The sequence below is a fragment of the Papio anubis genome, chromosome 15 (genome assembly GCF_008728515.1).
Source record: "Papio anubis isolate 15944 chromosome 15, Panubis1.0, whole genome shotgun sequence".
Lineage (NCBI taxonomy): Eukaryota > Metazoa > Chordata > Mammalia > Primates > Cercopithecidae > Papio > Papio anubis.
In genome coordinates, this window is record NC_044990.1 from 12,056,138 (window position 1) to 12,082,763 (window position 26,626).

The 26,626-nt window shown below is 40.9% G+C and overlaps 1 protein-coding gene across 7 annotated transcripts in view; it reads right to left on the bottom strand.

The window, feature by feature from the left end:
• STARD13 (StAR related lipid transfer domain containing 13) overlaps positions 1–26,626 on the bottom strand; it is a 553,194-nt gene that overhangs the window by 84,053 nt on the left and 442,515 nt on the right. The window contains exon 1 of one of the 7 annotated variants that reach the window (XM_021929386.2): positions 19,848–25,968. The exons of 4 other annotated variants lie outside the window; for them this stretch is intronic. Coding sequence is in view for 2 of the 3 variants with exons in the window: in XM_021929382.2 (XP_021785074.2) it covers positions 13,212–13,428 (217 nt within the window). In the remaining variant the exon portion in view is untranslated. Of the gene's footprint in view, positions 1–10; positions 1,826–13,211; positions 15,294–19,847; positions 25,969–26,626 lie in introns of those variants that run through there. 2 more of the 7 variants (XM_021929382.2, XM_021929387.2) reach the window with 2 other exon arrangements.

A 26,626-nucleotide genomic window follows, 5' to 3' on the forward strand; every position in this document is an offset into this window, starting at 1 on the left:
CAGCACTTACCCCGGCACTGGAATTTCTGGTTCACTCTGCCTTTCTGTTTCCCACCACAGACAGTGTCTTTGCATTCTCCGCACCAGCACAGCACCAAGCACCACAAAGGGGCTTGGTTAAGGTTTGCATGGAGAACTGAGGAGGGTTCCAGCATAGAGGTTCAAAGAAATTCAGAGCAAGGAGCAGATGATAGTCCTCTCTCATGTTTCCGGTTGCTAACGGCGGAGAGGAACCTCACTGCTCCCCAGTGACCTGCGAAGCCTCAGCTGAGATTCCAAGCCTCCACACTTCCTTTCCTCATTGTTTTCATTCCCATTAAAAAGGAACACCAAGGATTTGTATCACAGTCTCAAAATAAAGTCCCAGAGAAAAGGATTCTGTTTGGAACAGAAAGAACCACACACTTTCTAATGAATCAAACCCCTAAAGAAGACTAAAATGTAAGGTGGGGTATGTTCCACTCACTCACATTCTCAACGGAGTCTTTTAGTAGCGAACAGAACTCCCCTCTTACAAAGAAACAGTGCGATTTATATCATAATTCCAGTGATTAATCTTTGCTTGAAATTTCCAAATCTTTTCTTAGATGCCCTTTAAGACCATAAATACAGTTTAAAAACATTCCACAGTTGACTAAAAGTAGCAAAGATGATGATTCTAAGAGACTTCCTTCCTTTGCCTTGGTACAAAAACGACCCTCATTGTATAATGCAGGTACTAAGGTTCATGACCTCTTTTAAGCTTTTTGGTACTTCTTTTCTCTGTGGAGTGCAGTTTTTATTTACATCCTAAAGAGTATATCATTAATTACCCACTTCATTATCTCACTTATGTCCTAACACAATAATGAAATCAGCAAATTTAGAGTATTTGAGATTAATAGTCTCAAAACAGCAAAAAAAAAAAAAAAAAAAAAAAAAAGAAACACCTTCAGTTTACTAAATTCTAGGTTTTTAAATTCTCTTTGGTATAATGGCTTCTATTAGCACACTAGACACCACCAAACTACCCATTAAATCTGCCAGAAAGTCCCACGTTCCTAGGCATGCCAAGAAAATAGGTGGGAAGTAGTTCATAGCAACGTTCTTAAATGCTTGTGTAGGAGAGTGGAGGAGTATCACTAATGCTGATGTCATTGTCATCTCTGAAATTCCAGCCCTGATCACCCTCCCATCTGGGCTACTTTTCTAATCTGGAATTCTCTCTCCCTTCTTTCTCTCACTACCCACACACCTGACCCTCAGGGAATCATTGAGTCACTGCTTGTCCTCTAACCTTGTGGCTTAACTTCCGTTTCTGTTTAAGAGCCTTGACCTGGGGGATGTGAAGAGAATGACAGAGGGAGAGGGCTGCCAGGAAGGCAGGGAAAGAGAGGGAAGGGTCCCGCTCTATCGGGGTCAGACAAGGAGTTGCTGAGAACTGCCCACTTCTGATTTTTTTGAGATAATCATTGCTGTCACAGTCGTGATCTGAGCTGTGCATTAGTTAATACTTGATTTACCTCCAGAATCTGCTTATGGACTTTCGACTGCTTATTTGCAACTTCAGAAAGAGTGGAGAGTGAAAGAAATAAAAAGCAAATTCATCAATCTTACATTTATGAAAAGTCTGATTGGGCAAATCTGAGACCTGTTCAAAAGAAAGGGCTTGGATGGGCATGCATTTTACTGAGACTTCTATCTTTATTTGTCACTAACCATTCATTAATTAAATGTAGTGCATGAGTCTTAGCTTTCCAGGTCAGTTTTTAATAAAAGGATATTTTTACTATGGTAAAAAAAATTAAATGAAGCATAGTTTTTATTATTTATTTATTTATTTATTTATTTATTTTGTTTGTTTGTTTGTTTGTGAGACAGAGTCTTGATCTGTCATCCAGGCTGGAGTGCAGTGGCATGATCTCAGCTCACTGTAACCTCCACCCCCCAGGTTCAAGTGATTCTTGTGCCTCAGCCTCTCAAGTCGCTGGGATTACAGGCGTGTGCCACCACACCCAGCTAATTTTTGTATTTTTTAGTAGAGATGGGGTTTCGCTATGTTGGCCAGCCTAGTCTCAAACTCCTGACCTCAAGTGATCTGTCCACCTCGGCCTTCCCAAAGTGCTGGGATTATAGACATGAGCCACCGCGCCCAACCTAAATGAAGCATCTTTAAGTAATGTTGTGGCAAAACCCAGCTGACTGTGGGATAGACCTTTGAGCGGACTCTGATTCTAGCTTTCCTGGTTGCTGGGCCATGGGAAAGAGCACTGGCCAAAGGCAGGTGGGTGAATCTGCCATGTGACCTGCCACCAGCTCTCCTCTAGCCACAGCAGATGTTCCAGTGCCCAGCGGACCTAGAAGCTTCACGTGGAGGTGACGGAACTTCAGTAGGCCTGGAAGTGAAGCAGTACTTCTGCCCCCAATGTGAGTAGGAAACAAACTTTTAGTTGGTTACCATGATAAACACTTTAGGGACAGGAACCTCAGCCTTCTTTAACCCCCAATGGCCACATATGCCTGGAAAAGTGTAGGTGTACGGCCAATATTTATGGGAATAGTGAATATTGAATGAGTCATACAAAAAAGAAATGAACACAGAGAGTTAATTCTGAGAAAAATTTCTGATTATGATCTGCTGCTACACATACACACCCACCCACACACACATACTCAACTTCACTCCAAATATCACTCACAAACTCTTTTGTCCTTTATGTCCATTTTTTGTTTTCATGGAAACCATCCAACTTTCAATACCACACTAAGATAGTGAAACAGCTTCTTTTGAAAAGGATTCCATTTTCTCCCCGAAATAACTATTTCAATTGACTGAATAGGTTTGTTTCACTGCTCGTCACTTTTAGAAAAGCAAATGCATTTAAAAAGCAGTTTGGGGTGATCTGGACTGTAATGGTAGATCCTCTGAGCAGGTACTGGCCGGGTGGGGACAATTTTCTGGCTCCGTGCTTTCTTCATAAAGAATCTGTCAGATTAGTTGATGAAAATGACAAATGAAAAGACACTTTGCCTTAATAACAAAACCCACGGAATCCTTAGAATTTTGTAACTATTTTCTGGCTAACTTTGCTTTCTAGGCTTAAGCTGTGAAGTGACATTTGGTGTTTCCTTTTTAAACTAATTGTTATTGTTTATTAGGGCAGACACTTAGTGTCTGTCAGGTATAAGTCAATGACTCTCATGCCTTGTATTTATGCTTTTCCTTTGTTATTTAGAAATGTTTTATTTTATTTCTTTTAATTGCTTAAAAGTAATATCATGAATAGCTTGATGCTTCATATAAAGCCATAAGGAAGAACTACAAACAAAGATTTTTTAAATTACTTTAGTATTTTTTGAGAGGTGATAGAAAGGATGTTTATAATTTGGTTGGAATCTCCAAAGCAGCTGTATCTTTTAAAACTCGTATTTAATGGCTAGATATAACCAACTTCCAGTTATAAGAAAAAAGGAAAGGAGGAAGTGAGAATGGCAGGAAGGAGGTCAGGAAAAAAGCAGGAGGGCAGGAAGAGAGAAAAGGAGGAAGGAGAGAAAGCAGGAGGAAAGGGAAGGGACTCTATGGTATGTCGTCCTTTCAAAGTTCCTAAACAAATCCAGTCCTTCTGATGGCACTTTCATAGTCTAGCAGGAGCACTTCCGGACACTTCTAGCTGGTCATCCTGCTGCTGTATGTGAACCTCCCTTCCACAAAGAGGGAACCTGTTTGTGTGCCCTTCCTGTTCTATATGGGGGCCCTTGTTGTGGGACAGGGCCCAGTTCACTGCTATTTCTCTAATCAGAAACTTCAACACCTTTCTCAGGTTCATCTAAGTACAGTTTCCTGCTTGGCTCAGTTACTCTTCCATGTACAAAATGGTCCTCTATCCCCTGTCCTCCCTGTGTTCGTCCTCGCCTGCGTGATCCCAGTTTCTAGCAGGAGTTCAGCAGAAGTCACTGACTGAAATGTACCACCTGAAACAGCATCTTACTTTCAACCGCAGCCCACCCTAAGCCATTTTATATACTATTGTAAAAATGATGATCCCAAACTTAACTCTAGATTTATGTGATTTTAAAATTTAGCTTCCTGATCCCCTTTGGGACAAAACAACCTTCTCATTACACTAGATACCCTAAAATCACCCAGGAAGTTCACATTAATTGATGACTAAATATTTGGCTAAAGGTCTATCATGGCTAGTGAATACCAATTTGGGCTTTATTTTATCCTAAATCTGGTTTAGTTAAAAATGTTTTAAGGATAGGCTGGGTGTGATGGCTCACGCCTGTAATCCCAGCACTTTGGAAGGCCAATGAGACAGGGGTCACTGGAGCCCAGGAGTTCAAGACCAGCCTGGGCAACACAATGAAACTCTGTCTCTACCAAAAAAAAAAAGAAAAAAATTTAGCCCGGATGTGGCTTTAGTTACTCGGGAGGCTGAAGTGGGAGGATTATTTGAGCCTGGGAGGTAGAAGATGCAGTAAGCTATGATCCCATCACTGTACTCCAGCCAGGGTCACAGAGCAAGACCCTGTCTCAAAAAAAATAATAAAATATATTTTAAGGATTTACTGAGACAGTCATGAAAACAAAACCCCAAGGGTTTTTAAGCATGTCGTTCTTAGCACCACCACCACGAGAGATGAAAAATAAATGATATACTATTGGAATACTGCACCCATTTCTTTTTCTTTTCCTTTTTTTCTTTCTTTCTTTTTTTTTTTTGAGACCAAATCTCACTCTATTACCCAGGCTGGAGTGCAATGGCACAATCTTGGCTCACTGCAACCTCCGCCTCCCGGGTTCAAGCGATTCTCCTGCCTCAGCCTCCTGAGTAGCTGGGATTACAGGCACACACCACCACCCCTGGCTAATTTTTGTATTTTAGTAGAGATGGAGTTTCATCATGTTGGCCAGGCTGGTCTCGAACTCCTGACCTTCTGATCCGCCGGCCTCGGCTTCCCAAAGTGCTGGGATTACAGGTGTAAGCCATGGTGCCCAGCCACTACACCCGTTTATTAAAGTACTCAATATAAATTACACAGTCTTAAAAATACCAGCATTCAAAAAACCCCCAAAATATCAGCATTCAAAAACATAAAAACAAAATACCAAGTATTACTACAATGCCTCATTATACTTGTTTCCAAAAAGATGTTGGGATTTTGTAAACAATTCACAAGGTATGTTTATTTTAATAAGTTACGACATAAACAATTACTAAAGTAAGGTCATGTCAAAAACTATACACACGGTTTTCAGCTTTTTAAGTGTATTTTTCTTTGGGCAGCTTTTATGATCGGCCCACTATGGATTATTAGATGGTAAGTTAAGTAACTTCTGAATGCTTTTTATTTAATTTAAAAAAATCGATTTAATACTTGGTTGGTCACAGCCCCTACCTATTGTTATTACCGAAAGGTTTATTAACAATGTGGCTAGTTAGTTGTATAACCTTGGGCACAAAACTTTACCCTATCTGATTTTAATTTTCTCACCAGTAAAATGAGGGCTCTTTTAGAGTCTGGTAATGCTTTTAATGCTCTACAATCCTGTGATTTCTAAGATGAAACGTTGTGTTGAAGTCAGCGACATTAATATCTCTTCGGAACAATGTCATAGGACTCCAGAGAAGGTCAACCACACGCCAGTGTCCTGGCTATGTGATTATAGACAAAAGCCACATCCATGCTAACTGAGTCCAAACAAATCCACATGAACATTGTAGGAAAGTTAAGATTGCCCTCACACTTTGTTGCTAGGAAAGCATGGTGGATGAGCTCTAGTCCGAATGGTTTATAAATTTCATACTGTGGTCTCTGACACAGTTAGCTAAACATCTAAGACCACAGCCTCAGCAATGTCTTTGTCCCTGACATCAGCCTCAACTGATTATTCATTTTCAATTTTATTCTTAAATGTAACGTGGTGATTTCTCCCTGTTTTGTAATCCAATTCTAATAAAAATGAGAAGGCAGGCAGGATTCTGATACTGGGAGATAAATAAAGCTGCATTTTGCAAGGCAGTCAGTTATTGTAAGACAGTTATTAAAATGGCTGGAGAAATGGCTTCAGACTGCAGTCAGCCTCAAATCAGCCGGGCAATCTGGCCCTTGGTGCACATGGCCTTGGATGGCTTTCTCTGAAATCAGCTTACAGGAGTCTGTGAGCTGGAGTCTGTTTTTCGACAGTTCCCACAGCACTTGACCCGGTGTTAGGCACACAGTGGCATGGTAAAACTTGTTGGCAACTCATGAAATAGTTACTACCGAAAAGACAAAAAAAAAAAAAAATTTCTAGAGTTTTTTGCATTTTGTAGTTTGGAGATAAACACTGGCTCTAATTGCAGTACTTACTAAACAGGGAATATGCTACTTAGAAGCTAAAACAGTACATCGACAATTTTCCTTCTCTTATTCCTTAATTAGTTAATCACAGTCATCCACAGTTGTTATTGGAATTTGTTGAATTTGTGGAATTTGTGAGAATGTTGCAGGTTTTCTAATGCATATTCAGGAGTATTTGCCCTGATATAAGTTGTATGAGGAAAGTTTATAGGACCCATGAAAGCCATTCAATCCTTTTTCTAATTCTCATATGCATATGCCATTCAAATATTCTGCTTAAAGGTATCTGCATTGTTATTGTTGATATTAGGTGTCAGGCCTGATGCTAAATGCTTTATGTGCAACGGCTCACTTGATCCTCACAAGAGCTTTTAAAAAGGTATTACCATTCCCAGCGGGGCGCAGTGGCTCATGCCTGTAATCTCAGCACTTTGGGAGGCTGAGGTGGGCGGATCACCTGAGGTCGGGAGTTCAAGACCAGCCTGACTAAAATGGAGAAACCCCGTCTCTACTAAAACTACAAAATTAGCTGGGTGTGGTGGCGTATGCCTGTCATCCCAGCTGCTTGGGAGGCTGAGGCAGGACAATCGCTTGAACCCAGGAGGCGGAGGTTGCAGTGAGCCAAGATTGTACCATTGAACTCCAGCCTGGGGGACAAGAGTGAAACTCTGTCTCAAAAAAAAAAAAAAAAAAAGGTTTTACCATTCCCATCTTATGGAGGAAGAAACTAGGATCAGGGAGGTTCAATGAGGTGCCCAAGGTCACAGATGGGATGCTGTAACTCAAACCACGCCTTTTGCTCCAATTCTAGCCCCCATTCATAACTAAATGGGAATGAGGGGATGAGAAAATGGCAAAGCTTTTAAAACATCTTTTTAAAAGAAGGAGGGTATAAATTACAAACAAAAATGCAACTGAAGAAAGGACAAACAATTCCTCACATAATTTCTTCATTTATTTATTCATACTTTAATCAGCCACTAAACACACATGTTCACCACTGCACCATGTAGTATGAGGAGTAAGAAAGGAGCTCATCCATACAGCGGGGCTTAATGAAAATGAAAATTGTTAATGATTAGAAGGAGAAGGAAAAGTTGAACCATCAAACATCTTGACTCCTTGCAGAAGGTTCTAGCTGGGAACACTATTTCCAGTCAGAATGGTCTTTAAGAGCTTTTTAAGAGGTGAGAAACAGTAACAATGACAACATAACATAATGGTTTGTTGTTGGACAAACACCCAGACAGAGCACAGCTCGAGGCTCTTCACTGTATTATCTCTCACCCTCATGACACTCAGGGAGACATTACCGTTGCCATTTTGGAGATGAGCAACTGGACGCTTAGAACACAACCAGCGACAAAACAGTTGGAAGGCGTGAAGGCAACCAGCGACAGTGTCAGGATTCAAATCCAGACACAGAGAAGCCCAGTGCCTCCCACCTTTCCTCAAAGCCATGCTGCTCAGAGCTGCCTTGCTGTAGTGTTTTTGTTGGCTGTGACATGGTAGTTGCAGCAGGAAAACAAAACAAAACAAAAAAGATCTTAACTTGGAGGACAGGAGAAAGTGTAGAGATCAGTAAAATAAATGAGGAGGTGTATCCAGTCATCCGTACTATGAATTGAATTTAGCTCTCTACCAGCTAAGCGGCACACAGCTCCATGGTGATTATCAAGGCAGTCAGGATTTCAAGTGGCGCTGATAACTAAGTGTAATAGGATTATGCATTTTTTTCTTTTAGAGCTGAAGCAAAAGAAGAAGAGGCCCTTTAAGCTGAGGTTTTCACGTTGTTTTTTTCCTGTTACAAACTAGTCCAGAATGCTCCCAGAGACCTCAAGGAGTGTTAGAGCTTATTTCACTTACATAGGGAAAAAGAAAGACAGAGTATTTGCTAGTAGATGCATACTCTTCTAGCCCTTCTTGCCTCAATCTGGACTTAGATTCAATGGACTAAACTTAGCAGAAAAGTCACACGGAGAAGGCCATGAACACAGCCCATGCCTAATACTACATTTTCATTTGATGATATTTGAACCATAAATATACTTCACTTCAAAAACACCTTTAAAACTGTGTATTAAATGAATTTTGGTAAATAATTTAAGGAGAGATGATTAATATTCATTATGGAAACATTGTGCTATGAAATTCAGTTTACTAAGGGGACTAATGTTTTCATTAAAAAAGTTTTGACTGAATCTTAAAAAAAAAATCCCTGATTTACATATGTTGTAAATGTAGATTCTTTCATGGTAAGAATATTTTAAAAAGGTTAATCAGCATTTGTTTTTGACTTAAAAGTAAGTTTATACTTAAACATCATATTTTAAGGTATTTAGCACAGAATGAAATTGCTTTAATATAAACTAGATATAATTTGTCATGTTTTTTAATAGAAAACTTTTCAATGCTATAATGCTTTGCTTGTATTTGGCAGAATATAAAACAAATTCAAAATAGTGAAGAATTAAGACAAAAAGAAACATGATTCTCAACCCTCAGATATGGGCTTCTTTGGAGAAAGTGAAAATGAATTTTTAAAAAATCAGAAATGAACAACTCACTGTTTTATTGAAAGGAGATTATATATGCTGTTAGTCATTTTTTAAAATGACCACAGCTACCATAGAGATTTTGATTTACATTTTCCTGGGGCTGCAGCCCCCTCTTGTATAAACATATACACATACCAATATGTTATGTGAACAGCAATCTTCCAGTGACTTCAAGGAAAAACTTGTTTTTGTAAAAGAACTCATATTTTCCCATGCTACTTCACTTCTTGTGCAAGAACTTTTATGAGGTTCTAGTGAACTGTGTTTTATTTATTTTCCTTTGTTTTTTCCCTCTTACTGGAAGAAAACATTATCTGGATGTGATCATGTTCAATGAGAATACATTCTGACTCAGGAGATGATTTAAATCAATGACCAACAATTAAAATGCCTAATCTGCCACTACTTTGGATATGGCAATTTAATTTGACTAGGTCAACACATTCATTTATTTTAATGCAATATATTCCTTCCCCCACAGGAAGGAACGCTATTTCAGTAATCCCCTGTTACTGACATCTTTGCAGATTTAGCCACTCTGTCTGTAACTCAATGGACTAAAGTTGAAGTTTTGTAGCGGGAAAAATACAAAGTGAACATCTCTAGCCTACTTCATCAAAGTCCCCGGGGACCACATTTTTCTCTCAGGAGAGTATCCTGTAATTCACTGAATCATTGCTCGTGTTCTCACTATCAGTAAGCCTGTGTGGTGTTCCAGCCACCTGGAGCTGACGAATACTTTTCTATGTGAAGGATACCATAGCAACCAGATTTGCCGCATGGACAGAAAGCAGTCATAACGATGCTGCAATTTTAGCCAGGAAGCCGACACGTAGCACCCACGACAGTATTATCGTAAAGCGTGTCTTGAGATCTGAAAATTCATTATTTTCCAGGACTTAGTTCTTTAGACACAAGAATGGAAATTACCCCCAAGCCCTAAGAGAAGGAAGGCAGTAGTTAAGATGGGAAAGATCATATGTTTCAAATCTGTCTCTCTTTCTTACAAGCAATGCCAACCTGGACAAGTTAATAAACCCTCTGAGCCTCAGTTTTTTCATCTGTAAAATGGAGACAATCATTCTCCCTCAAAGGGTGGCTGTGAGGATGAAATGAGGTGATCTGAACTGTGGTTGGCAGATGGGACACACATAACAACTAAAAGCTTTCTCCATTTGGTTAAGAAGGGAAGTAATAGACATTTAGAGGACACAAGAACAATGGTCTCCAAAATAGGGTTCAGATGATTAGATGAGAAATGTTATCTGTGTTTAAAATATTGAATTAAAATATTCTAAAATATTTTTGAAGAATTAGGCTGGGCATGATGGCTCACGCCTGTAATCCCAGCACTTTGGGAGGCTGAGGTGGGTGGATCACTTGAGGTCAGGAGTTCAAGACCAGCCTGGCCAACACGGCGAAACCCCAACTCTACTAAGACAACAAAAATTAGCCGGGTGTGGTGACGCATGCCTGTAATCCCAGCTACTCAGGAGGCTGAGGCACAAGAATCCCTGAAACCTGGGAGACAAAGTGAGCTGAGGTTGTGCCACCACTCGCCAGCCCGGGCAATGAAGCGAGACTCCATCTCAAAAATCATAATAATAAATAAATAAATAAAAACAAAATAAATATTTTTAAAGAAATAAATTGTCATGACAGTATGGAATGTCAGGATATGATAGGAGGTGCCGTCACTGGAGCTGCCAGCCTGCTGGTGGTTTCTGGGAGGGAGGATGGAGATTATACAGTAGAGAAGATTGACCCCAGCAATCTTACCTCCACGCTTGCTTTCAGTACTGCCCTACATCATGATGTGCAGCAGCCGACATGGACTCGATTGACAGACTATTGACAGACTATGACAGACTATGAGCTACATTGCTTATCTTTAGCCAAACTAATCCCCACAAAATGGAGAGGTAACTTAAAAAGATTCTTGCAGAGGAACCACAAAGAGAAAATATTAATTACCAGCAATGAGTAGCCAACAAGAAAGAGACGAAGCTGAAATTTCCCTACTCCTAGTACTGGCCCTGTTAACAGTCACATCTACAAGACAACAATGATGAACATAGATTTAGACCAGACAAGAAGCCAACTGAACTAGTGCAAAATCATCTGGAAGACAATTTGAAATAGAGATTTACATAATTAATAATGAACTTTGGCCTTTATGACTTGAGATATTAATGATAGTAGAACTGCCTATAACTTATAAAATACATAAAGATATATTGGGAGTACTGCTCAAGATTTTGTTACTGATATGAGTGTATATTGAAAAAAGGCTGGGGTCACTGTGCTGGGGAAATGAATACAGAGTAGCCACACTGCCTGCTTCCCAGCCTTTTTCACACATGGCATACATGTTGTGTTTGTACTGCATGCTGGGATAAGCTACTAGGCTACGGGAAGCCCAAGCCTTTGGTCGCCCCAGGTCCTGCTCAGCCAGCCCAAGATTGAGGAGGTCAATATTTTCAGCACACCTATTACCAATTCAGAGCACACTCATATCCCACGAGAGGTACCCTGTAAGCACACAGGTTGAAAACTCAGTTCTACAGATTTAGGTGGGGTTAATTATTGAAGAATAGAGCTGTTGGTGCTGAGTTATCTCTATAGACAAAGGAAGAGAGTTGTGTGTGTGTGTGTGTGTGTGTTTTTAATGGACCTTTTAAGAGTCAGCCCAATAAAACTTGTTTGTATCACAAGTGGGTTTATTGTCAGAGTTAAATATTTATGCTATCTCATTCTCTCAGACCTGATGAAAGAACAAACTTTATATATTTGTAAATATTCTCTTTCCTCTCCATCAGCGAGCCGATTCGACTTCGGTCCGCCTAGCATTCGACACAGTGCTGCTGCTGACGCAGTAAGTGCTAATGTATGCTTGCCTGACGGATCAGCAAGCCACGATACAGCTGACACCCTGCTCATCAGTCCTTATATTTGTATCTGGTTAGATCCTTTTCCTGTTCCTCCCAGGAGCTAATCCAAAACGTTGCCACTGAATTCCAATCCCCAGCCCTAATCCCTGGCTGTTGACTCTTAGCTGACTTCCCTTCTTCCTTGATGAGGTCACCAAGACCATCTTACAAAAGCTGTTTCAGGCCGGGTGCGATGGCTCACGCCTGTAATCCCAGCACTTTGGGAGGTCGAGGTGGGCGGATCATGAGGTCAGGAGATCAAGACCTTCTAATATGGTGAAACCCTGTCTCTACTAAAAATACAAAAAAATTAGCCGGGCATGGTGGCACATGCCTGTAGTCCCAGCTACTTGGCAGGCCGAGGCAGGAGAATCCCTTGAACCCAGGAGGTGTAGGTTGTAGTGAGCTGAGATCATGCCACTGCACTCCAGCCTGGGCGACGGAGTGAGACTCCATCTCAAAAAACAAAACAGAAGAAAAGCTGTTTCAACACCAAATATGTCAACCTAAGCCATCCAGGAAAAAAAACCTAAGTCGTCTTTGACTTGTTCTTTATTAACCAAGCCCACAGTCACTAAGGGTGCTTCGTTTCTCTTCTTTTCCCTCTTCCGCCCACACCACCTAACTTACCAGTCAACCTGTGAGCATCCCAGGCTCACCCAGCATCAGAGCCTTGGCCCTACCCATCTTTCTCCTCTGCTTGACACAGGCTTACTCCAGACATTTAGAGACCCTGCCTGAAGCCTCCTTCCTTCACGTCTTCCCTCAAGTTCCTTCTCCAAGAGGCCTTCCTTAATGACCTTGAATATATATTGCAAAATGTACAGAAATTAACCCTTCTCCTGCACCTCCATACCCCCTTTCCCTATTTTATTCCTTCTCTTTATCAGTTATCACTAAAATAAACATAGTTCATTTATTTATGCTATTCACTCTCTGTCTTCCCCACTAGAGCATAAGCTCCAAGAGTCAGGAAACTTTGTTTTCCTATTTTGCTCATTCCTGTGTCTAGTCTAAAACTGGGCCTAGCACACAGTAGATATCTAATGAATATAGACTTAATAAATGGAGAGTTGGTTTATCACAATGGACTTATAAATGGTGCTACTGCATCTTCTCTGATGCACTTTCTACCAAAATATTCATCCTAAATTACAAGTTGAAAATCGCCACCTTCCTCATAATTTGTCAGTAACTACATGTGATTTATTAAATAGCATCTAAGACCCTTAAAAACTTCTAGCCCCCGTCTCCCTTTCCAATCGCGTTTCCCAGTGCAGAAGATCTCTCCATCCATCCCTAAGGTATAGTCACGCTGAGGAACCCATTGAACACTTTAAAGTCTTTGTGTTTTCAAACATACGTCCTTTGATCTTGAGCATGTTTCCTACTTTACCTTCTAGTGAAATCTGTTGATGTTTCCAGGTCACGTTTCGTATCACGCATGAAGCTTTTCCATTCTTCGAATTGGATTTAAATATGTGCTCCGTAGTACATGGCCTTAAGCCTCTGATTACAAAAAAAACATTCTTCCTTGAATTGTGTCCATATCTGTCCCCAAGACACGACTCTAATATTCTTGAGAAGACATTATAGGCCTGTCTCCTTTTCATAGTTCCTTACACATAGTAGGTGCTCAATAAATGTTGGTTGACATTAAGTATACAGTGTGACTAGCTGTGCATTTTGGAGGAGGAGAATTGTAGAGAGATAGGCATTTAGGTCCTTTGTAGAAATAATACACCAACACCAAAGTGAATGTCAGCACAACCGAAAAGAAACACAAAGCTATAGTTTAAGCCAGCATGAAGCAGAAGACTTTATAAAAAACTCTAAAGATAAAGATAACTTCTTCTGCTCTGCTGGAACGCCTGGCACAGAGAGCTCACTTATTTTGGAGCTTGATCCTCAGCTAAAAATAAACAGCTTTTATTGAAACTGAGTTCCCAATATTGTTGTTTAACTATTTTGTGGTTTCATTCAGGTACTTGCAAGGCCGAAAGAACACTAATCAGGATACCTCAGTGTTACATAAGGGTTCTTTTCATGGAGTAATTTATGGTTAGTTTAAGAAATTGTATCTCATCTGCTTGCTGGGTTTCTCCTCCTTAGGCATGTCTCATAATGTATATATGGCCAGTCATCGGCTGGGCCCAGCACCAATGGCCCAGGATGCAGGATAATAAGCACGTGTGGGAAGAACAGTGGTTCTCAGGAGACTGTTTTAAATCACTGTTTTCTTTTGGGAAGTAGAGAACCAATAATTCCAAGAAGCTTTTATGGCGTAATCTTTGCTGAGGCAGTAGAGCATGTTTGAAATCTGGGCCCACGAGCAACAAATTCAGACAGGATCCTCTTGCCCTTTGCTGAGTGCAGAATAAACAGGTCTCTGGAGAGGCCCCACAGAGGCTGAAGGTAACCGTACACACCCCTTTCTAGCCCTGTGGTCTGCTGAGAGAGCTCATGCCCTTCCCTGCCATCCCCCAGGAGCTCCTGGGGCTGGAGGATAATGAAGCTTTCTTCAGCCAGCAGCTTGCTCTCTCATTGACATGTAGGTCCCCTAACCATCCTGGCTCAGCTCAAGCTCAGGTAAACGACCTATGCATCCCTGTGCCACCCACCATCTGTATGTGGAAGCCCTTGGCAAGGCGGGAGCCACCGTGCCAGCCCCGTGAAGGCTGCTTCAGTCTTCCAAAGCGTCACCAGCAACGAGACCACTTCAAGGTGCTCTCCTGGTCACTGACACTTAAGTTCCCCGTAGTGAATTTCTCAGGACTCCACTTTCCCCTGCTCCTTCTACCCCTAACCTGCCGCCACTGACATTGCGTGTGTGCTTGGCTGTTGCCCTACTGGGGGACTTACCTGTATATGTATGTATTACTGTGTTTCTACTCACTTTGGAAGTTGACGCTCCTTCACCTTTTAAACAGTGAACTCTCTGAAGCAGAGGACTTGCACCCACTTACTCAGTTGTTGCACATGGAACACAACCAAACAGGACCATTTAGAAACACGCTTAAAGAAGCAATGTGCTTCTCTGCACTTTGGGGATGAGATGGAAATGTTCCTACCCACTAGCTATCCTTAGCTCTGACCCCTGTACTGAGAGCTTCAGGGGGGGCCACAATTAGTGGGGATGCACTTTAAGTATTATTCCAAGAACTGGAAACAGAAACCCTCCCACACTGAGCCCAGACATGGTGATGGACGGTGTATCTCAGTGGCATGGCCCCATCAAATCCTGTGTTCCATTGACTACACGAACCCATTTTGGTCAGTGATTATTTCTGGTACTCCTGTGGTTTATCCCGATATAACACGCAGAAACTACTATGATAACATGGTTTTACCTCTGCCAGTTATTCCATGTAAAAAGAGATTAAATGAGAGATTACCAAAAAACTTCCATAATTCACATACCTTTCTTCATAGTATTTGAACAAATAGATTCAAGTTTTCTTTTTAACTCTTTTTTTTTTTTTGAGATGGAGTCTCGCTCTGTCGCCCAGGCTGGAGTGCAGTGGCGCGATCTTGGCTCACTGCAAACTCCGCCTCCTGGGTTCACGCCATTCTCCTGCCTCAGCCTCCTGGTAGCTGGGACTACAGGCGCCTGCCACCACGCCCGGTTAATTTTTTTGTATTTTTAGTAGAGACGGGGTTTCACCGTGTTAGCCAGGATGGTCTCGATCTCCTGACCTCGTGATCTGCCCGCCTCGGCCTCCCAAAGTGCTGGGATTACAGGCATGAGCCACCGCTCTCAGCCTTTTTGAAACTGTTTTAAACCTCAGCTCAAGAGCAAAGTTAAAACAGTTTGAATCTCCAGCTCTCCATGCAGTCAATTTTTGAATGAAAATGGTTGAAGCAGGCCTTCTAGGCCCCTTCTGATGCTCAGATTATTCTGTCAAAGAATTTTCAAATTCTGACCTCAAAGGTACCTTATTTTCAACATTTTTCTAAATTTAAAGAGAAGGGAGAGTAGTAAAATTGGAAGCATGGTAAGAAGTTGCTCAACTTGATTGTTCCAAGTATATCCTTGATTCTGTGTAAAGAACCTAAAAACGGAGGCCTTATGGTCAACATAATTAGTACATAATCTGTCAAGCAACCTTTGGATTCTTAAGAATTTTAATTTGATTATAAAAGTAATACTGGTCACTTGTTTGCCATTTTTCATATTATTTATAAATAATATCATGCTGAACATCTTTGTTCGGAAAGCTTTGTCTACATTTTTATGAAACCATTTCGTTAGGATAATTTCCTAGGAGAATTATTGGATCAGAGGATCTTGACAAATGCTGCCAAACTGCCTTTCAAAAAGATGGTCAGATTTTCTTTTTAAAACACAGCTAGTCACAAATATGCCAAGGCTCTCTCAGAATAGAGATAGTTGGATGATAGTTTTAATGTTTAGTTACCTAACTATGATTAGTAGGATTCAGATAGGACTAGTAGGTTAATAGTTAATCTGCTGGTGATTAGATGCAGGGTTTTGGGTTGTTGGAACCTCAGGTTCCCAGCTGAAAACAGTCTCTATGCTGTTATGCCGTAAGGGACAATTTATTCCAGACACACAAATGGGTACCAGGGTTCTGTCCCAGAAAGTGTGTAATGACAGGACCCCACAAAGAAGTGATATGGAAAGACTGACTTCCTCATTCATTCAACAAACATTACTTGAACACCAACCAGACATGAGAAACTACAGCAAGCACCAGGGAGTCAAAGCAGCATGGCACCTGGCCTGTCTTTGCAGAGCCTAGGGAGGAAGGAACATGTGTAAATAAAGAAAGAAGTAGAACAAGATAAAGCCTTGATTAGAAGTTTGGAACCATGAATGAAGAAGGCTCTAGCTCTGTGGAGGACTGGTGGTGGGGAAGGTTTCAAAGGCAAGTGATATTTAAGGTAGCTTTGGAGGAGGAGGATGTTGGCAAGTGGTAGAGAAAATATTTAGTGGAGCGCAGGGACAGAACCGGGCAGAGTGTGGACGTGTGAAAACACGGGGTGTAATAGTGAAGTCATCTGATGGGTGAGGCGGGAGGGACATGGGTGGCAAAATTCACTAGTTTCCTCTTTCTGGGGGCTCCAAAGAAACACCTTTGAGGAAATCAAAAAAGATTAAGGGAGCCTTTGGATGATGGGCAGAACTTATTAAGAAAGGGAAGAAAGGAATATTCCAGGAACAAAGAAGTTGTCGAAGTTCAATTAGCGACTTTAAATGGCCTGAAAGTTTTCAAAGCATTTTCACGCGCATCATGTCATACGAACCTCCCAAACACCTCCTGCAGTAAGGCACACATTCTGATTCCCACGCTGCAGCAGAAGAGCACAGTTGAATGGCGTGGCTCCCAAGGCTGCCACGCTTCGAGATTCTAGGGGCTACCACGCACCTGTGTGCACAGAACAGGGTGTGTGGTGGCCCTTAGAATCTCTGCACTGGCAGCTGAGACTGCAGGTCTGGCTTCTGATGTCCCTTGCACTATGCTAAGCTGAGATCATGTTCATCATGTAAAATGAAAAGGATTTAAAATGAAAACACATTAATCACTCCTATCTTTTAATATCTTACATGCTGCTATGCTATCACTTTTACTGGATTATTTTGAAAGATGAAGTGCATGTGTGTGTATATACATATGAAGATTAGCATATATTTATTTTTATGGTATATCTATGTATCTATAAAATGTGAGAAAATACTATGTACCTTAATCTGTACTATTATCCATTTTCTTTACATTAGGAAGTTTAAAAAATACATATATTCAATCATACTAAATCAAAGCAGCATCACACCAATTTTAGCCCGATTTTTAAAACTTCAACCTGTTTGAGGAAATGACCAGTCTTACACAATGCTGAGAATCTTGATGAGAAAATCAAATAACTATTCCACAAAGAGAAAACAATAGATGCAAATACCTTCAAGAGCAGCCTCCAAAAAACAAAAGTACTACTACATAAGATTATAGAATTTTGTTTTTAATTTTGTTTTAACTTTAAAAGGCTAAAGTTTTTAGCTTTTTCAGTGTAACGCAGAAGTTCTGTCTAAGAGAGTGGAGGCAATTTCATTAATGGCATACGTACCAAAAGCTAATAGTACAAGATGCATTATAAATGTCTTACTGACATTTGAAATATCTCTGGGAGACAAAAATGGCTATAATTATTCACTATATTTGTAAGCAGTGAAATGGATTTATCAAAAGGTTAATTATCTTCCTCAAGGTCACAAAATTAGGCAGCATAAGGGTAGTGTCTGAAATCCAAGGCTTCTGACTGTTACCTTGGTCTTTGAAATCAATTAAAAACGTCTCCAGAAGGTCTGACGTGGGTACTGTCAGAGGCTGGCAAAATTCTTTTACACGTTAGAAAAACAGGCCCGGATGCTACCTTGTCACATGTCAGCATGTGTCAGCACATGTGAGTTTAGCTCATGCAGAACATACTGGTTGGCATGGATGATGCCTTCACAGGCAGATATGAATCTACACATCAACAACAGTATGTCCCAGTATTGCACAAAGAGTAGCAGGCACACGTCTCTAAATGACTACATAGGTTGCACGGAGTGTACAAAGAACTCTGTCTACTGATATTTCCTTCCTCTCATTTTTCACATTCAGACTGTAGGAAACAGACTAAGCTAATGAAAAGACAGTACGACAAAACCTTCCACTTTCAGTTTCTGATTTCCCCAATAAGAAAAGACATAAATGTGGCATTTCTTATGAGACGCGTGGAAAGAACCCCGTAGAAACCATATGGTTGTCAGTAACGGCATAATCTCATTCAAAGGTGCTAAGAACACTAATGAGACCAGGATGTCAGGAAAAGCAGAAATAGATCAATATTTCTCTCCCATTTTTAGTTGTCCTCACCATTAGTCTCTGCACCAGCTCTATGTAAATGAAATCAATCAGCAAGGATTTCTGTAAAATGCATAAAACAGTTGTCCTCTAGGCTCTACCGGAAGATAAATGATTCCAGACGTTGGCCTGTGGCCATTTTCCCACACATGCTCCAGAGCTCTGACATCCATATTGGGCCATAACACTGAGTGGTTTCTACTTTGGCGAGTTTACAGCCAGCGCTTCCACTGCTGGTTTGGACTAGACAGCCTGCTAACGCAGAGGCAAAATAAATCCCTTTCCGCCTGTGTAAATTGTAAGAGAACTGACTTTTTCCAATAAAGGAGCTCCTGTGAGCCCCCTGAAAACTTTCTGCTATCGCTCATAGAATCTGATTCTCAATCACTGCTTTAGATCCCCTTGGAATTAGACAAATCCTGGTCTAATAAAACATGCGACATATGACATCGAACGCAAACCACTTAGATGTAACATACAATTACGAACAGCCCAAGTCCAACTTTGAAAACGAAGCCGTTGGAAAATGTATTAAACATAAATAGCAGGATTGTTTCATATGGTAGCTTATGTTCTGAAAGAGGGGAACAGACTTTTTGAGAAAGATAAACTACAGAAGATCCAGAAGCAGCTTCCTTTAAAAATGATGTCAACACCAATAACATTATTTGGAAGGCTCGTAGGAAGTCCAGGTCATATTCATAGCTATTTAAGTAACGTAGCCCATGGAATTAAGCATCCTAATACAAAGTATTTACTGCCAACCTCGTCAATCTGAAAGGTGGGTCACTTTCTTAATAAACTGCCTTTGAGGAAAGATACAAATAATTTTGCCCATTGTTATAAATAGAGAGAGAAGGAAGGAAGGAAGGAAGGAAGGCCTTATCCATATCTGTAGTCTGAGATAAAACAATTCTCTCTGAGATTAAATAAACGTTAAATAAATCTAACTGTAACTTGCAAATGTTTCTAGAGTGAGTAGCCAAAATGACAGTCACTGCTTTTTAATTTTAAATCAAGTTCGTGTTAAGAGAATGTTGTAAATATCAAGTCCACTACAAAGAAAACTTTTTATATCAATGACAAAACTCACAATCTACATAGGAAGTAGCTGTTGTCTTTCCCACCACCACGACCTCTTTTTCTATGGAACACAAACTTACTTTGTTTAAAATTGTCCTTAGGCTCTGCTGTACCTTTCAAACAAAACCCCTCTCTTCTTCAATTCATTTTCAGCTTTCTTGAAAACTGCTCCTCAGAAACTGACAGATGGTGCATCTGTCAGCGAATGTTTTCTCTTCGTTATCTCTGCCAGCTAATATTTCCTCTGAGCTTGGCTGTTGTCTGTGAGACTGGTCCACATCATTCTAGCCTGATCAATGGTGTGCCTGGTTTGAGGTTGGTTTTGGCCCCGCCTCCAGCTCTAAGAGAAAAAAATGAAAACTCACAGCTGGATTTCCTATAAATCCTCTTTTTAAAACTGGCTCTGCCGCTCTGGCACATACCAGAGGAAACGCTGCCAGTCTATCACAAACCAAGGGGGGTGCTCCTTCTCCTAGGCACCCCCACCGCTAGTGTCAGGTGCCTTCCTTATATAACACATCCCATTTTAAGTTAGCCTAAAACTTCACAGGAAGGGAGCAAGTGTTTTAAACCAAGCTTAGGTTTTTCCATGCCTAATAAGACTCGAAAGAAGATGCCCATGACTGAAACACACACACACACACACACACACACACACACACACACACACCCATGACTAATTTTTAATCTGTTAAAATTGTGCAAACTAATTCCAAGGAGAAAACGGAAAAGGAGAAAATGCCAAAATAGGACATAACAAAATTAGCGCACATTTAATTTTGTAGCCTTAAAAAACTCAGGTCATCCTTCACATTTGGATGACATTACGGATGGCATTACACCCTCAGTTGGCAACAGGATTTGCTGGTATTTACATTGCCAATGAACTTGGTGAATCAGGAGAATGTATGGGATGCATTTCAGGTTCCAGATGAGAGGCGATTGCTTCTCTGGGTTAACTGCTACCAAGTGGGGTTGAACAGGTGACTGTGGAACAATCAGTCTGCTCTGTAAGTGAGCACGACAAACAATGCACTGTAGACTTTCGTATTCTGCATGCTCTATGGTAATCCCACCTTATCAGTGAGTGGACGCCACACGTTTACTATGAATAGAGAAAGTGAGTGTTCCTAAACTAAGGCTAAATATTGGAATACTGTACTAGGATTCAGAGTCAGAGGATCTGGATTCGAGTCTGTTTTATTTCTCGACAGTATCCACGAACATGAAAGGCACAGAGTGTGCTCTGGAGACCTCACAGATGACAGCAGATCAAATGAAGATGATAAAGAACTTTGTTGTTATTATGCAACATTCGCATTGTTCTTTTCAACAACAGAGAGAATATTAAATAAATATATATGTTTAATCTGGCAGAGGATGATACCAAACTACCACTGCCCGCGATAAGGACAGCCAAAGATAAAAGGATTCCAGGAATAAGGTGCAGAGTATACAGTGCATGCTGAGGATAACAGTCACTCAGATTTTAAATGTTTGAGCTCCACAGTGAGGGAGAATACAAAGGAAGTATAGGGCAGAGTGGGGCTGAGTAGTAAAAGTTTGAGACAGTTGTCCTTCCACTCTCACTCAATAGAACCCTAGAATTGGCATCTGCCATTAGTCAGCGAGCTCCTTAAAGGCAAGAACACACACAGTTGGTGTTTGTCAAATAAGAGAATGAATGAGACCTTGAACTAGATAAGAGGTACTCACTCTAAGAGATGGAATATAGAGTATTGTGAGAAGCCTGAGTTTGAAGTTGTAAAATCAGATACTTCAAGGTTGAGAGTGCCTGCGTGTCTCAACCTTGTAGGGATTTGTAGGGAGAGAGGCTTTCTGAGTCACTGAAAAGGAACATGAGAGATTTTGTTCAGGGTCCTCTGATTTCGTCCAGTTTTCTACACTCACCCCCCAATTCCACCCCTTTCCCACTTCCTCCATGAGAACGTCATTTGGTGACAATGAACTTGAGTCAAGAACCAGGATGTCTGTAAACATCCCTTTAATGAAAGCACATGGATTGTTAGGGTAAATTCTTCCCACATGGTGTTGCAAGTCCTTGCTTGCTGTAGCTGGTCAGAAGTCAGCTTTCCAATCCAGCAGGCCCTGCTCGATGCAGGCTCTGTGACAGGCATCTGTGACCTGCCTGCCCAGGAAAGGCAGATGATATGGGCTGCTCCTGCTCCTGCCCTTCCTGCAACCTCACTGCCAATGAGCTTGTGCGCTCTTGACTAAATATATTGGGAAATTCACTACTTTCATAATAGTTTCATGTGTGTGATCTCTTCTCCCCAGGTTAAAGGATTATGCCAATTTTGGGTAAGAGAATTTGTCAACTGCAAAGATCTTATCTAATAAATCCTTTTAAAAAAAAAAAAAACCTCCTAAAATGTGCAAGACATTCTGTGCTAGCCACTTCAGAGGATGCATGCTGCCAGCTGTCTCTGAGCAGGTGGTCTGCAAGGGGACATGATATGAAATTATAACCAAAAGCAGGATATGAGGACAGGGGGAAGTGGAAGGAGTCTAGGTTGTGGAGTGGGAGTGGGAGAATCTAGAAAACAGGACGGGCTGGTAGCATGAGGGTACACAGGCAGAGACGAGGGAGGACCCTGGAGAGAGAAGGACACTTCCAAGTAGGGAGTGAGCTCTGAGGCACCCAAACAAACAGGAGGCAAGGCAAGCTCGGGGACTCAGGAGCCTTCTGGTGCTGCTGAAGCACAGGCAACACGTGGGGGAAATCAAGCAAATGAGTCACCAAAGATGGGGCGGAACCATATATGGGATGGCCTTGGATGCTGGGAGAGGGTACAGGGAGTTCATACCAGCTCAGGCAGCAATTGTGAACCCTTGGGGGTTTTAGAGCACAGGTGTAACACAATCTGAGCAGTGAGATCTAGAAACTGTGTTAAGGATGGATTCTAAAGGGAAGCGTAGGCAGATGGCTTCACTCAGGAGGCTATGGCAATGATTTCAGCAAGAGGTCATGAAGGCTGAAGTAGGAGGACAGGGTTAAAAACAGGAAGAGTGCTAGAGGCAACTAGAAAAACATGCGAGTTGAGGAAGGTATGTCTTAGGAAATCCCATCTTGAGGAATTTTTCCTAGAGGTATTTGCAGACAGGTGTACACACATATTCAAGTTCTAATTTCAGCATTTGTCATTGTAAAAGACTGCAGATTACCTCAGTGCTCACCAATAGGGAACTGACAAATAAATTATGCTACAGCCACATAGTGAAATATTTTTGCAGCCATTTAAAATACATACACAGCTACAAGACAACTGTTGTAGCCTGTTGGTGATAGGCACCAGATTGCTAGTGGTCAGGAAGTATGTCTAGAAGAGAAGTTTTAGACAGGGATTCAATTTATGGCAAAGGAAGGAAAATATTGAGGAGTGGAATGAGCATGGGTGGGGACCTCAGGACTTGTGTGGTACCCCCATATTGGCACCTGCATTCCCCAGGACCAGGACAACCTAGAGCTGTGCAATGTACAACCTACTCAAATGTATATGGTCCCTCTGGCCACAACCACTTACTTGAAGATGCCAGAAATCGCCCTCATCCACCCTTGATCAATTTCATAATCAAAAGCCCAGAACCTGTGTGCCTGAGCCTGTCAGCATTGGAAAGGAACAAACAGCAGCACTACCCATATTGGGGACCTAAAAATGCCTTTAAGAATTATAGCAGATGGCAAAGCAAAAAGCATGATGTTTGAATCTTCTCTCTCTCTCTTTTTTCCCCCAAATTCCAGGGCCTAAGAAGCCAATTAACCATTCCAAGTAATATCTAGGTGTAAGTGCAGTACAAGTTCATAAACTGAGCACAGCAACAATCATTAGGACAGATCTGCTGGTCCTCAGTCATGCCATCCTTAAGTGAGGGACCGATATTTCAACCATCATTCCCTTTCTTTTCAATGACAGGACATCTTGAATGACCATATACAAGAAGTGGAGTCCAAGACCAACCGTAGTGGCTCACGCCTGTACTCCCAGCACTTTGGGAGGCCGAGCTGGGAGGATCACTTGAGCCCAGGAGTTCAAGACCAGCCTAGGCAACACAGAGGCACCCTGTCTCTACAAAAAAAAAAATTAAAAATTAGCCAGGCGTAGCGGCATGCACCTGGAGTTTCAGCTATTGGGGAGGCTGAGGTGGGAGGATCACTTGAGCCTAGGAGGTGGAGGCTGTAGTGAGCTGTGATCATGCCACTGCGCTCCAGCCCAGTGATAGAGCAAGATCCTGTCAAAAAAACAAAAACAAAAAGAACACAGAGTCCAGCTTCATGCACCGAGTGGGTGTGCAGCTTCAACAGCAAACGCCCACAGTGTTCTTTGAAGGGGCAAAGTAGGAAGGATCCTAGAGGCAATGAATATGGCTCCTTGGGCAGTTTGCTTTCTTTTTTGCAAAGAGCCAGGTCTGACTATTAAACATCAGCTCTGCAGAGACGAGAGCACACTGAGCACACTGAGGAAGCAGAACTTACTGCACATCAAGGGAGGAGCCCTTACAAAGTAACAGGTGCAGACAATTTGCAGATTCCCGCAAGAGTAAATGAAGAACACAGTATTTCACAGCCAGTGAGGGCAGTATGACTTCATGGATAACAGTGTGCTCCCTTTAGAGTCCAATAAAAAAACTGCACTTAATGTCCCAAATGCCTGAATTCTAATCTTGGCTCTGATGGTACAAGCTGTGTGAATGTGAACAAGTTGCTTGCAGTCTCTCATTGTTGAATAGGTAATAAGGGTACACATCTTAGGATTGTTGTACAGATTTAGTGCGTGAATGTACGTAAAATGCTTGCCACAGAGCTTAGCATAAGCATTCAATACATGCTATCATTCCTTAGTTAGAATGGAATAAAATACAGGTGATTTAAAATATAGGTGAATATGACTACACTTAAAAGATTGACTTTGATTAACCACAAATCAAGAAATTGAGAATTCTCTGTAAGAACTGCTAATTGTATTAATGCCTGCAATTTGAAATACTTGAGCAAATAGGGTGCGATATCGTGTGCGTTATTTAACACTTAGGTTAAACTATCCCGCAGATGCTGCTAGCATCTAATCCACCATTCAAAATCTGGGAGACTAACAGTGTACCTGGCATTCTAAAGAGGGCACCTCCACATCAGAATCAGCTGTTTCAAGCCCTGCTGTTACCATTTCTCCACCAACAACCTCCAGTTAGCATTTGGAATGTCAGAAATGGGTTTCCATTGGTGGGAATTGTGACCGTTGACTAGGGTGCTTGGTGGAATTAAGGTATTTGAGAAATATGGACTGGCTAAAAGTATTTCAGTGTAAAAATCCAGGAAAACCTTTACCTGTTTCTCTGGTGATAACGCCCTAGTCTAAATCCCTAAGTGACCCCACGTCCAGCCACGAGCTCTGGAGGGCTCTGTTTGCCCCATGCTGCCTGCAGGGCAACAGAATCTGCCCTTCCAATCCCGATGTTTGCCTCAAGCCTCAGGTGAACCTTTTAAGTAAGATACGACTGTGGTTGAAGCATCTGAAAGGAAAGTGAAGAGCTAAGACTTCGTCAAACCTGTACACTCACACTCACACACACACACACACACACACACACACACACACACACACACAGAGTCACCTCTCTCTATCCATGGGTTCCAAATCTATAGATTCAACTGTGAATTGAAAATATGTATTTTAATATGTTTGCTTGTTAAACGACATTTGGACATCAGACAGAATTTGAGCCTATATTTGGTAATCAATATGATTTTATTGTGAGGTTTTGCTTATCTTCTTTTGCCTTACAACTTTTTCTTTAGCTACCGTTATTTGCCAAAAAGAAACTAAGAGTAGCGCATGGCTAATTTGATCCCTTTAGTTCACTAATAAAGACAACATGGGGCATGGAACCCAGAGGACATTTAAGAAAATCAGTTAAGAGTTCCAAAGTTTGTTTACACAGAACGAGTATGTTTCTTTTGGTCATATATTTTGGTTTAGATCTTGGATACTAAGAAATTCACCAATTTCTTGACATAAAGGAATGAGAAAATAAAAACCCATTGGAAATGTACTATACATTATTTGCATTATGCTATGAATATCATTATAAATATGAAAATATAGTTATTGTATAGGACAGGATCATTCGTTTTTAGTAAATTACTTTTATCTTCACAAAGTGAAATCAAGTGAAATCAAAGAATATCTAACACACTCTAGTAGCTAATAAAAAAATCTTTAATATATTATTTTAAAAAATATTTTAAAATAAAATATTACATAAAACATGAAAGATATTAAAATAAAAATATTATTTAAAATATCTTCTTAAAATATTTTAATGATATCAAATAATGCTTAATGAAAATATTTAAACAATGCAGAAGCATAGCCTAAAAAAGTAAAAGCCCGTTTTTATTCCCAACTTCTAATTTCACTTGCCTCCTTGGAAGTAGTCACTATTAACAATTTGGTGTGTATCCTTCCAAACTTGTTATGCATATATAACACGCTTGTTATATATGTGGGTTTTGATAGCTGTGATATCAGACACCAAGGGGGACTGGTTTCAGGATCCCCACAGATATCAAAATCCACAGATTCTCAAGTCCCTGATACAAAGTGGGATAGTACTTGCATGTAACCTACATACATCCTCCTGTATACCTTAAATCATCACTAAATTACTTATAATACCTAGCACAACATGTAAATGCTATGTACCCAGTTGTTCTACTGTGTATTGTTGAGGGAATAATGACAAGGAAAAAAGTCTGTACGTGTTCAATATAGATACAATTTTTAAAATACATATTTTCAATTCACGGTTGAATCTAGAGATTTGGAACCCATGGATAGAG